Genomic DNA, 13,372 nt, shown 5'->3' on the forward strand with positions numbered 1-13,372 from the left:
GTGTGTGTGTGTATTTTATTGTACATTTGTTTTCTAAAACTCTTTGGCACAATTTTCTGGGGGTGTTCGAACTGCCACGATACAGGTCAGGAGAGAGCTTTGCTTTTGTTGCTGCCAATTTTTGAGAATTTAAATTTGGGTTTGGGTTGTGGCTATATTTTCATCTTTGAAGTCTGCATCTTTATTTGTAACAATCGTACTTTTATTTTTCTATATCCTCTAACTCCAGAGTTTTTGTTCTCCCCCCTCCCCCCCTTCTACATTCACAGTTGAACCATGTTATCAGGAAAGGCGCCTTGATGAAAAGATCAGGATAGGAGCTCTGACCATTCGTCAGTGTTTTCCCTAGTTTAAAAAAGAAAAAAAAAAAAAACCTAAAGAACGTCTTTCCTTTTTTTTTTTTTTTTTTTAAAACATCTCTTGTGCTGCATCAGTAGACAGAACTTCAGTTAGTTTCATGAAATGCAACATCCAACCCCTTGTTTTCTGGGAAAAAGAAACTGCAATGACTTGAAGTTGAGAATGTGGATACCGCCTCACTCACACACACTCATTCTCAGACTGTAAAAATCCCTTACCCTCCTTCTAGCCGGTACATATGTAGTAGTACCAAATGGCAAAGGTACAGCGAAGGGGGCTCAAAACCCAGGCTCCATCTTTCTCCTCAGTAGCAAAGGCCAGGCTGCCTTTTACAACAAAGCACCACAGCTGAACCCAGTCCCTCCTCCTCTCCCAAACCAGTCATTCCATTCGGCACCAAAGACAGAAAGCTAGTTCTAGCAACCCCTGGGAAGAGACAGCTCTTTTGTTTTTTAATAAGCAAGTAAATCCATCGTTTCTCTCTTTTCCAAGATGGCCGATGTTATGGTCTTTACGAAGTCAGTGCTTACTTAGCTCACTAACAGCTCTGCTGTTGGCGGCTGTGGCTGCGGCAGGATTTTCAATGTGGTGTTTAAGCCTCACTCACTCATCCTCTCATTCCCAAACATTCAGCATCCGTGCACACTCCTCACTTCCGGGTTTTTCAAAAGATTGGAGATTTCCAGTGGGGGTCTCAGGTTATCATCCCAATGGTAACAGATCTAAAAACAGATGAAAGAAAAAAAATCAGTCTTGCTAGAGTTCAAATATCTCCAATTTCTTTGCTTTTATTTTTACCTATTTAGTTTGCCAGTCCTGGGCTTCAACTCAGGGCTTGGGTACTTTTCTAGCACTCTACCACTTGAGCCACAGCGCCACTTCTGGCCTTTTCTGCGTATGTGGTACTGAGGAATCGAATCCAGGGCTTCATGTATGCTAGGCAGGCACTCTACCACTAGGCCACATTCCCTAAATATCTCCAATTTCTACAACCAAGTGTTTCTAGGTCTGAATAGGATCTGATAGCTTCTCAACCCTCCCACACCACTTCCCATGTGTTATCTACCTGTTCTAACATCAACATCAGAGATATAGATAGGAAAATGAAGGAGTTGCCCAGTGGCAAAAGTGTTCCTAAGCAATTTAGAGAAAGAAGTCAACCCTTCTTAGTGTAAGAAGATAAATTTCAAAGCATCTGATCTCACAAAGATTTGTGTGATACAGTTTGCTGAATAGTTGAGGAGAAAAACATTCCAAAGCAGGAGTTAAGACACTCTGACATAATATTCTGTGCAGCTCAGCAAAACAATGTAATAAAGGGCTAGGGCTACAATTCAGTGGTAGACCATCTGCTTAGCAGCTAGCTGCAAGGCCCTCCCTGTATTAGATCCCAGCCCCAAGAAAGAGGGCATAAGAGAAGAAATAGCTGGATACTGGAATCTCATGCCTAGAGTCCTAGTTATTCAGGAGGCTGAGACCTGAGGATTTCAATTCTAAGTGAGCCTGGGCAGGAAACTCTGTGAGACTCATCTCAAAAAAGCTGGAAGTAGAGCTGTGGCTCAAGTGGTATAATGCTAGTCTTGAGCAAAACAGCTCAGACACAGCACCTCAAGCCCTGAGTTCAAGCCCCATGACCAGCAACGCCCCCCATCCCCCGTCCAAATTATGGAAAATGCCTTTATCCATGATTTTATAAAAGATGGGTGTGTGGGGTGTGTGCAAAAATTTTAGAGATTAAATTTTATCATCATGAGGAAACAAATATTTGGCTCAAGGAAAGACAGGTTGGCTGGCTCATGCCTCTCTGAGCTACTCAGGAGGCTGAGATTTGAGGATCAATTCAAAACCAGCCTGGCAGGAAAACTCCATGAGACTTATCTCCAATTAATCACCAAAAAGCTAGAAGTGGACTATGGCTCAAGTGGTAGAATACTAGCCTAGAGCAGTACACCCAGGTGTTGAGTTCAAGCCCTATAACCCCCCCCAACAACCCAAACAGACTGAAGGCAGCCCTTGTCAAACAGCCTACAAAAAACCATACCCCCCCTAAGAAAGCTTAAGATAAGAGGACGTGAAGATAAGATCTTACCAAGCTTGGTTCTTTAGTTTCCTCAGTTCTTTTGTTGCCCATGTAGCAAGGGTTTTTGCTTTGTTAGTCTTCGATCTTCGTCCTTCAGTTAACAGTTCATGGATCATTGGCCTAGCTTCTACTAGTTTCAGTACATCCTTTCCAAATGCTGTACATAAATCTCTGTGTAAAAAAAAAAAAAAAGCACCCCACCCACCAAAATGAGCCCAGAACAGCACCAAGTTTTGAGCCCACCAAACTAGTGCTGAGCTACTTGTAGGTTTCTTAACCTTCACCTACTTCTTTAAACTGAATAAATTTTAGAGATTTACTAGATCTATCTAAAGTAGTAAGATGATCTGCCCAAAGTTAATAGTTAATACTCAATAAAATTCAGAACTAGATGCCAGGTTACAGTGCTCATGCCTGTAATTGTAGTTACTCAGGAGGCTGTGATTTGAGGATAGCAGTTTAGAGACAGCCTGAACAGGAATGTTTGTGAACCTCATCTTCAATTAAACAACATAAAGCTGGAAATGGAGTTGTGCCTCAAGTGGTAGAGCGCTAGCCTTGAGCAAAAAGCTTAACAATAGTGCCCAAGGCCCTGAGTTCAAGTCCCAGGATTGGCACAAAAACAAAGAACAATCTTTATGCCAAAGAAGTGGAAGAAGTAGAATGCTATGATTCACATTATTCTCAAGGTTCTTTCTTGCATAGTTCTAATTTTCTTTTGGCCAGTCCTGGGCCTTGAACTCAGGGCCTGAGCACTGTCCCTGGCTTCTTTTTGCTCAAGGCTAGCTCTGTCACTTGAGCCACAGCGCCACTTCTGTCTGTTTTCTATATATATGTGGTACTTGGGAATCAAACCCAGGACTTCATGTATACGAGGCAAGCACTCTTGCCATTAGGCCATATCCTCAGCTTCCTAGTTCTCACTTTCTAAGAGAACCCATTCAGCTACCGAAACCCCAAGTAACTTACCCTATCAGCCCAGCAGCACAGGCTACTACTCCATCTGTATGATCCTCATCTCCAGCAATATGGTCGATAAAAGACAGAATAAATTCTACTCTGGGTTGTACCAGCATTACGTCCGCTATAAGAGAAAATTTGATGAATTGTACTGTATGTGGCAGGGCCAGATTTCCTTTCAATATTGCAATTATTCTACTCTATCAATTGAGTTCTAAGATGAATAACCAGCAACATAGTGATACCAAATTAATTCTGCCTCAGATTAGGATGTCTTTCTCCAAGTCTACAGAAGACTCAATGATTTTTATAAGCAGAAGAAATATAAAAGACACAAATAGAACTTTTCATCTGTGCCCTAACGACAAAGAGGTAATGTACACATAAGACAAAACAGCAGGAGCAGAGGAAGGAGGGTAGAAATAGTAAAGCCTATATACAGCCTCCCCAGAGCACTCTTCAAGGCCTCAAACTGTTCCCTATTTCCCCAAGTAGTAGTTGCTAGTTCTCCAATAAGCTGGCTACTGGAGGTAAGACAAAGCCTGTCTCCAAGGGAGCTAGGCTGTAAGCTGTATACTCAACGGTGTACGTTCTCCTGATCTCCTTTCAATCCCTGGACAATTCCGGTGTAAGCTTCCAAGCAGCCTTCTCTGAGCTCGTTCAGATAATCCACCATGTCAAAGTCTGACTGGAAGAGACAAAGAACAGAATTTCCATTATGAAGATCACCTTTAATGAGAGGCATGAAAACAGTCCCTCTGCTCCAGTAAGAGATGGACTCACAGTTTATCAGGATAACTTCAAGCTTACCTTGTCCACCTGGGCTTGGGAAGCTTGCTGAAGAGTATTCAATACAACTTCTAGATATTTTTTAAACTCTCCACCAATAGCAAGGGCGATATCGCCAAACACAGACAGAATCTGTGGCTTCACAGACCTGTGGACATTCTCATTCTGATAAGGGTGGGGGGAGGGGAAACAAAAAAAGTAAATTAACAAGTTATTTGGTCCAATACACAAAAAATTATGTTAGTTATTGATGGACACAGACTGCATGTACTTTTCCTTTATATGCCACTGTTTTTTTCTCCTAAACACAGTACACATTCTTTTCATTAACACTGCAATCTTTAGAATCATCTGAAAACAAAACAATTCCCTTCTCCATAAGCTCACAGCCAGTGTTCTTGGAACTTACAGCTTCCTGTCAGAGCTCTAATGCTCAGATTTCTTTCCAACTGATAGTTCAATGACTAGTTAAATAGATTATGTGCAGACAACTTACCCCCAAGTTCTCCAGTAGTAGCTGCATTACCTCATCACAGAAAGGTAAAATGTTAGATTGTAGAGCACGGCACAAGTCTCCTACTAATCCCACAGCTGCCAAACAAACCTGCAATGAATCAAAAAAATAATCTCTCAAACTGTATGAAAAGGCTGTCTGTACAAGGTATTACATTATTATTTTTTAACTTAATCACTGGTCACTCTCATTTGAGTCTAGAATCAAAGACCACCTCTTCACTGTGACTAAATATAACAAGCAATCTGGCAAGAGGGAACTACGATTATCTGAGATATCCACCATGGATGGTGGTTGAAAAGAGTGATTTATGAAAAACAGCTTTGCTCTTTAGAATGCTGATGGAGCAACTTGGCAGCTGTCTATCCAGGCAAATAATCATCCTTCCCCTATCAGGTGGATCCAATATCATGGTTTTTCATGGACTACTCCAAATCAGGCACTCAAGCACTGAATACCTAGGATAAAGGAAGCTGATTCTGTCTGCATTACACTATCAGGTATAAATAAAAATATATTATTTTGAGGACTGGGGATGTATCTCAGTGGAAAAAGGCTTTCCTAGCACATCCAAGGTACCAGATTTGACGACCAGCACACACAAAAAAACAAAAAACTCCACACAAAAACCAAAGGTATTATTCTGAAAAGCAAATCCTTACCTGGTACTCAGCATAATTTTTCAATCCAATACCCAGGAAGGGTTTAAAGGCCTCCATGTACTTGAGGAACTCACTACCCAACACTGTAATAAAACAAACTATTAGCTGACAGCAACCTGACTCCAAAATATATTCACTTGTCAATAGGCTGTGTGGAGTTATAAGTTAATGTTTTCATTGCAAAGGTTGTCACCGAGGCCAAGTTTCTAACTGGGGGGAGGGCATAATTTTCATGCCAGAGAGAATATTAATGCTGCACACAACAGAAGCTAAAACAATGAGCTGTGACTCAAGTGGTAGAGTGCTAGTCGTGAGCAAAGAAGCCCTGAGTTCAAGCCCTAAAACTGGCCACCAAAAAAAAAAAAAAAAAAAAAAAAGCAGCCAGTCCATAACACTCCTCTTACCTGATTATATATATCATCTATCCGCCAGCCTAAGCTATTCTGTCAAGAGTGCGACAAGCTCAGTAGTATAGCATTTGACCATAAGTAAGGATCTGGATCTAGATTCAACTAGTATCCTTAAAACAAAGGGAAGCAGCCACTCCAAGTGAACATACATTTTTTTCATATGCAGAAGCTAAACCTAAAATACTTTGGGACATGATAAATTATACAGGACTCTAGGCACAGACTGACACACATTAAGACCAGAGGAGGATATTCTGGGTTTGTTTTAGCCAGTTCTGGAGCTCTTGAACTCAGGGCCTGGGCACTGTCCCTGAACTTCTTTTGCTCAAGGCTGGCAATCTATCACTTAAGCTACAGCACCACTTCCAGCCCTTTCTGTTTATGTGGTGCTGAGGAATGGAACCCAGGGCTTCATGTATGCTAGGCAAGCACTCTACCACTAAGCCACACTCCCAGCCCCTGAACATATACTTTTTATGCCAGAAATATATCTGGTCCTCAGGAGAATGATCCTTAGTAAAACTTACAAGACACCCCCAAAGAAGCATTTTAGAGTTCTAAAATGTGATGTGCATGTGTGTATGTGTGCACTTGTGCTGGTCCTAGGGATTGAATTTAGGCTGGGAATGTTGCTTAGTGGGAGAGTGCTTGCTTCACATGCATGAAGCCCTGGGTTCGATTCCTCAGTATCATTTAAACAGAAAAAGCTGGAATTGGCACTGTGGCTCAAGAGGTAGAGTGCTAACCTTGAGCAAAACAAGCTCAGGAACAGTGCCCAGGCCCTGAGTTCAAGCCACAGGACTGGCAAAACAATAACAATTAAAACAAGAAATAACAAAAATGCTCCCCTCACCCAGCTCTTTGTTACACTGACCTATGGAGTCTCTCTGCAGCAGTGATTAAAGCCTGTTCTGGTCTGTTAAGTGGAAAAAACGAAAAAGTAGGGGCTGGGAATATGGCCTAGTAGCAAGAATGCTTGCCTCATATACATGAAGCCCTGGGTTCGACTCCCAAGGACCACATATATAGAAAATGGACAGAAGTGGCGCTATGGCTCAAGTGGTAGAATGCTAGCCTTGAGGAAAAAAGAAGACAGGGACAATGCTCAGGACCCGAGTCCAAGCTCCAGTACTGCCCTAAATTAAATAAATAAATAAAAAAAAATTTTGCTTCCACCCTCAACAGCTACATGATTTTCAAAGGGAACAAGAAATCCGATAGTTCTCCCCTAAAAAAATAGCGCCCCTCTGATAGTTGCAAATTGGTTCCCTATTTCCTTTTTTTTTTTTTTTTTTGCCAGTCCTGGGGCTTGGACTCAGGGCCTGAGCACTGTCCCTGGCTTCTTTTTGCTCAAGGCCAGCACTCTGCCACTTGAGCCACAGCGCCCCTTCTGGCCATTTTCTGTATATGTGGTGCTGGGGAATTGAACCCAGGGCCTCATGTATATGAGGCAAGCACTTTTGCCACTAGGCCATATCCCCAGCCCCTCCCTATTTACTTTTAAGGAAGATGACAACAAGCAGTTAAATAATTTATACTTTGGTTCAATACAACTATGACTGACTAATGCCATATGAAAAGCAAATGTTCTTCCTTGCAGTGTGAAAACAGCCCCCGCCTGCCTCGTCAGTGTTCACGAACCTTCCACCAGGGTGCTGACTGCCATCAGGGCATCCTCTTGCACTACCCCAGACCCGGCTGTGCTTTGGAACATCCTCAACAGGGAGGCCATGACCACATCAGAAATCTGCAAAGCATCTTGGTGCTGTACTTTCCGGAGAACATTCTGTGAAATGAAGAAGAATTTGGGATCTGTTAACTCCAAACCCTTCTCATCAGAGCTCTACATCTTTTTTTCTCTTTGAAATCAACCAAGACCCTGGATTTTTCTTTTGGAAAGGCAAAATACACTTTGTGTACTCAAGAACTTTGACAGCACAAGTCATCTGTAACGATTCATCTTAATTATCTTGTTTCTCAATCTACACATGAAGTAATTTCTCTGTATTTCATTTATGTCTGACAGTGTTAATAAGTTAAATTATTCCAACTTAAAAGACTGACCAATGCCAGTGGCTCACACCCTGTTAAATCCTAGCAACTCAGCTGAGACCAGAGGATCAAAGTTCGAATCTAGCCTGGGCAGAAAAATCCTTGAGAATCTTATCTCCAATTAACCACCAAAATCTTGAAGTGCATCTCTAGCTTAAGTGGAACAGTGGTAGCCATGAACGAGAATGTTACAGGACAAGTGCAGTGCCAGGGCTGAGTTCAAGCCCCACTACACATATACATGCACACATTCACACCAGTCATTTTAGGAGTTCCTAACAAAAAGTAAACATTTCCCACATTTTAACCCACTTATAACAGATGGTCAAGATATGGCCTTGAGAACATCAAGTTATCCTGGCTTCTTCCATATATACTTAAATTGTCCTCGTCTTTTGTTTCATCTAATGTCACTGAATCTTTCCTACATGCTGTCTGAGGGGAATGGAAAGATCTAACAGTATGATTTAAAATGGAACAAAAAGAAAATGGAGTTTAAAAGGTAGTTTAGTGTCAGTGAATACTAGAATGCAGTTATTCACGTAAGCTTCAGACAGTTGTAGGGTTTTCCTTTTCTCTGGTTGAAAAATAGCTTCCTCAGCCCCTTCTCACACGAACAAAGAAAATTTAGTCTTCGGAATCTCATTGAGAGAAAAAGACTATCATAAAACACAAAGCACTATAAATTATGTAATGATGACAAAGCTTCAACAGGAAATATTTCAAAAGATGGTAGAAACTTAACCTTGTATGCTGTATTGCCCCACAAGTCAAGTATATAGCTTTGTGCATACTAAGCAAATGTAGACCACTGAGATGCATCTTCAGATTTTTTATTTTGCAAGTCCTAGGGCTTGAACTCAGGGCCTGAGCACTGTCCCTGGCTTCCTTTTGCTCAAAGAAGGCATTCTACCACTTGAGCCACATAGTACTCCTTCTGGCTTTTCCTACATATGTGGTGCTGAGGAATCGAACCCTGGGCTTCATATATTCGAGGCAAGCCACTCTACCACTAGGCCATATTCCCAGACCATATCTCCAGATATTTTTAACTGAATAAACCATAGCTGAGAACTGTATCTAATTTTCTAAGCTTGGAAAAACAAAGCTACCATTAGCTTGGCTGGGTGCCAGTGGCTCACCTCTATTATAATCACAGCTAATCAGGAGGCTGAGATCTGAGGATCTTAGTGTAAAGCCAGCCTGGGCAGATGTATCTGAAAGCTTCGTCTCTCGCTTTATTTTGGTCAGTTGTGCAGCACGAATCAGGGCCTGGGCTTTTTCTGCTCAAGACTAGTCCTCTGCTACTTTGAGAACATAGCTACACTTCCATTTTGGGGGGAGCAATTAATTGAACATAAAGTGTCTCCTGTACAATCTAGTTTCAAACTTTGATCCCCACACATCAGACTACATACAGTAGCTAGGATTACAAGCACTCAGCTGAAGTTCTTATCTCCAATTAATGAACAAAAGGTTGAAACCAGGTGTGACTCACAAGCGGTAGACCAAAAAAAGATGAACTCTAGTGAGTGTGTGTGCACACACACACACACACCCCTCCTAGCTCAATAACCTACAGCCATAGAGTTGGGAGATAACATCATACAATGAGGCATTTCATTCCTTCCACTGTACATAACATAAACTTGATCATTCTGAACAGGAAAGAATGGTGGGAAATTACTCTTCAAATTAGTCACAGGACTGGGAATGTGGCTTATTGGTAGAGTGCATGACTAACATGCATGAAGCTCTGGGTTCGATTCCTTAGTACCACATGAACAGAAAAAGCTGGAAGTGGCACTGTGGCTCAAGTGGGAGAGTGCTAGCCCTGAGCAAAACAAGCTACGGGACAGTGGCCGGGCCCTGAGTTCAAGCCCCAGGAGGAAAAAAAACAACAAAAAACAAAACACCACAGATCTTCTGAGAATAGTGTCAAATCAGCATCATCTATACCATTTTCAAGCTCCATGAGAACATGAGCTTGTCATACTGACTTACTCCCTTCTTGGAGCTGAGAAAAGCGAAGGTACCATCATACCTGAAGAGTTGCGCAGAGTAAAGACTGAAGGTCATTGAACTGGATCCTATCTGATGTGCTCTGGATATGTGACTATAAGGAAAAGAAGAAAACATTTTCTAAATGAGTATCTTTCACTTTTGATGGGGTTGCTAGGACCATTAAATAATCTTACTAATGATAATTAGGAGAGGGAATTGAATTATGAGTCATCAGTGACAATGCAAATGTTAAAGCTGTGTTGGTTTTATGTTTTCTTGGTGCTAAGATTTGAGCCTAGGGTCTCATGACAACAGTCTTGGAAACAGCTTGGTGTCAGTACTATTTCCTTTCCCCACGGCCAGTAGCACCTCAAGTCTTACCTCCATCTGAAGCACCTGCTGTAGTCGTTCCATGATGACCAAAGTTGTTTTTTGAACTGCAGGGTAACAATCCTTGGCACTGTTTTTCACTATTTCCATGAGAGATTCATATGCAGAACTCCTCAGGTTGTTCTGGTGTCCATCAGGTCTGTAAGGAACATATGGTAAAAACTTTCAGTCTGAGAGAAAACTAGACAGATGTAGTTTACTAGGTAGAATTGGGTGACATATATTTAAAAAAACAAAGTCAATTATTTTATGCCAATATTGTTTAATATGGTCTCTGGATACAGTTAAAACATTTAAACGGCCCTTTCTGAAAAATTGGCTAGAAATGGTAAGGAACACAAACAGACAATTCCAGAAGTTGCCTAAATAACCAACGGAAACACACCAATTTTCTTCATACACCAGCAAGAAAATCATTTTTGTGCTGCTCCTAGGGCTTGAACTCAGGGCCTGGGTGCTGTCACAGAGCCATTTTGCTCAAAGCTAGCACTCTACTACTTGAGCTGCAGCTCCACTTCTGGCTTTTTTGTGGTTAATTGAAGAGATCACTGACATCCTGTCTTGGCAGTCTTTGAATCTGGATTCTCAGATCTTTGCCTCCTAAGTAGCTATGATTACAAGTGTGGGCCACCAGCACCTGGCCAAGAAATGTCTTTGTAGATAATTCTGAACAGTTAAGATTTTATTCTCAGCCTTTTCCTGTTTACTCATGGCTTTAGGTATAAGACAAAAAACACGAACCATTTCAAACAATTCCAACCTATGATCCCCTTACAATATTCGAAAAGTTTGTCTATACAGCAAATATATTTATAATTGTGTGTGTGTGCTGGTACTGTCTTAAACTCAGGGCTTTGTACGATCACTCAGCTTTCCCCCCACACAACTGGTGCTCTACTACTTGATATATACCACCACTTAGGCATTTTATGAGTTTAGTTAGCTGGGTATTAATATTCTTCAGACTTTCCTGCCTGGTCTAACCTACAACTTTGATGTTCAGATCTCCAGTGTGAGCCACCAATGCCTGCCTATCAATAGTATCTACATACTTCATCCAAAAAATTCATGAATGGGCAGTCACTGATTTGGTGTGACAATTACTGGAGCCATCATTTTTCTTACACTACAAATACCATTAAGCGAGAACACTACAAAATGAAAGGATCTCTCTACACTCAATTAGGAAGTAGAGAGATTATTTTCAGCTTTTGATTGTAACACAAATAATTCTCTATTTTTAACCTAAACAAAATAAACAATCATGGTAGAATTTTCACAACTCCTTCAGAGAACCGAAGGTACTGTCCTGTCACAGTTTCTACCAACAACACAAATGGCAATAGGAATTGTTTGCAAAGACATCACCACTGTTTTTTGCCAATCCTGGGGCATGCAAGGCGAGCACTCCCCTACTTTCAGGGCTGATTAATTCACCTGTCTGTGGTCTCCAGGAGCTTCTGAACGATGAGCTCAAATGAAGAAGACAAGCAATATGTGGCTGGCTCTTCTTGATCATCAGCTACATCGGCAGCTTCATAAGCAGCTTCCGCCAGACTAGAGAAGGCCTGAAATGCAGACTTAACTATTAGTCCTGAGGGAACTCTTAACCTAGGATTACCTCATTTTTTTTTTTTTTTTTTTGCCAGTCCAGGGGCTTGAACTCAAGGCCTGAGCACTGTCCCTGGCTTCTTTTTGCTCAAGGCTAGCACTCTGCCACTTGAGCCACAGTGCCACTTCTGGCCGTTTTCTATATATGTGGTGCAGGGGAATAGAATCCAGGGCTTTATGTATACAAGGCAAGCACTCTTGCCACTAGGCCATATTCCCAGCCCCTACCTCATCTTTCTTTAGAAAACTTTAAGCAGAGTATTTTTCAACTGACCTTAAAAGCAAACCAATTCTAGTCAAGCACCAACACTTTTTCCAAGGTCATCAAGATAATTTAGCATTATACAGTTCTATTTAAACTTTAAGCACTTATTTTTATTTCTCTGTACTTCCTGATAAGTTGCCCAATTCCACAAGCAGTAGAGTACTTTCACCTACCACCACTGCCTGCCATTTCATTTTCTTTTCCATTCCAGGAAGGCTTTTAGATCCACTCTTTCCTTCCTCTTCCTCCCACACCCCCAAGGTCCTCAATAAACCACACGTTGCCTAAACTGAGCCAGCATGTAGGCTGCCTGCCTTTCTTCCCTGTTGCCCCTTTGTCAGCAATGGTAATTTCTTATAGCCAGTTACTCTCTCTACCTTAATCAAAACTGCTTGTCCCCAAGGAACTCAAGGAAAAGAGCAAGTCCAGATTGTCTCCTGCTGGGTTGCCATGACTGCTCTAAGTGCTTCGGGAACCAGTCACCATGAGTCAACAGCTCCCACTGGCTCCTGCAGTTGGCATCTCCCCCACATTGTAATTGAAGACATTAGAAAGGAGATGGTGTTCAGAAAAGCCTTTCAGTGAAGTAGATCCATTTCTCTTCTACATCTCCTACTTTTTTTTTTTTTGCAAATGGCTCAAGCAACATCCTTTTCTCACCAAAAAGAAATCCCTTACCCAGCACACATTTGAAGCCACTCTGGGTTCGGCACTAAGGCCTTCAATCAGACACTGCAGCAAGGGAGCCAAATAGACATCATTGATAGCTGCTTCAGGAAGTAGTTCACAAATTCTGCCCACGGTCCATGCAGTTGTGTCCCGAACAACCACACTGGGGTCTTTCATTAATTCTATCAGGGTAGGCATAGCCTAAAAACAGAGTAAAGCAAAACCAGGATACAATTCGTGGTGACTATTTTTGGTGGTATTCAAGTTTGTACTTGGCTAGGCAAGTGATCTACCACTTACTTGAGTCATGAATCAACCCTGTTTTTGTTTTTTTTTGTTAGTTGATAGTTTTTCACCAACACATCACCAACATGCTTTCTTCTTCTGCCTATCCTGAGCCTTTTTGTGCTCAAGGCTAGCACTCTACCACTTGAGCCACAGTACCACTTCTGTTTTTTTCTGTGTAGTTTATGGAGATATATCATGGGCTTTTCAGTTTGGGCTGGCCTTGAACCTAAATCCTCAGACCTCAGCCTGAGTAACTAGGATTAGAGGTATTGAGTGGCCAGCTTCCAAAATGCTGTTATTTTTTTTTTATTTCATTTT

The 13,372-nt window shown here is 41.6% G+C and overlaps 1 protein-coding gene across 1 annotated transcript in view; it reads right to left on the minus strand.

Moving 5' to 3' along the window:
* Kpnb1 (karyopherin subunit beta 1) overlaps window positions 1-13,372 on the minus strand; it is a 33,156-nt gene continuing 19,784 nt past the window's right edge. Inside the window, exons 11-22 of the mRNA XM_048367242.1 lie at window positions 12,776-12,967; window positions 11,659-11,789; window positions 10,213-10,360; window positions 9,872-9,943; window positions 7,417-7,561; window positions 5,366-5,448; window positions 4,686-4,793; window positions 4,211-4,354; window positions 3,983-4,088; window positions 3,410-3,524; window positions 2,450-2,611; window positions 1-1,082 (exon numbers count right to left, since the gene is read on the minus strand). Coding sequence (XP_048223199.1) covers window position 1,082; window positions 2,450-2,611; window positions 3,410-3,524; window positions 3,983-4,088; window positions 4,211-4,354; window positions 4,686-4,793; window positions 5,366-5,448; window positions 7,417-7,561; window positions 9,872-9,943; window positions 10,213-10,360; window positions 11,659-11,789; window positions 12,776-12,967 — 1,407 coding nt within the window. The 3' untranslated portion in view covers window positions 1-1,081. The remainder of the gene's footprint in view (window positions 1,083-2,449; window positions 2,612-3,409; window positions 3,525-3,982; window positions 4,089-4,210; window positions 4,355-4,685; window positions 4,794-5,365; window positions 5,449-7,416; window positions 7,562-9,871; window positions 9,944-10,212; window positions 10,361-11,658; window positions 11,790-12,775; window positions 12,968-13,372) is intronic.

Source organism: Perognathus longimembris, chromosome 17 (assembly GCF_023159225.1).
Source record: "Perognathus longimembris pacificus isolate PPM17 chromosome 17, ASM2315922v1, whole genome shotgun sequence".
Classification (NCBI taxonomy): Eukaryota; Metazoa; Chordata; class Mammalia; order Rodentia; family Heteromyidae; genus Perognathus; species Perognathus longimembris.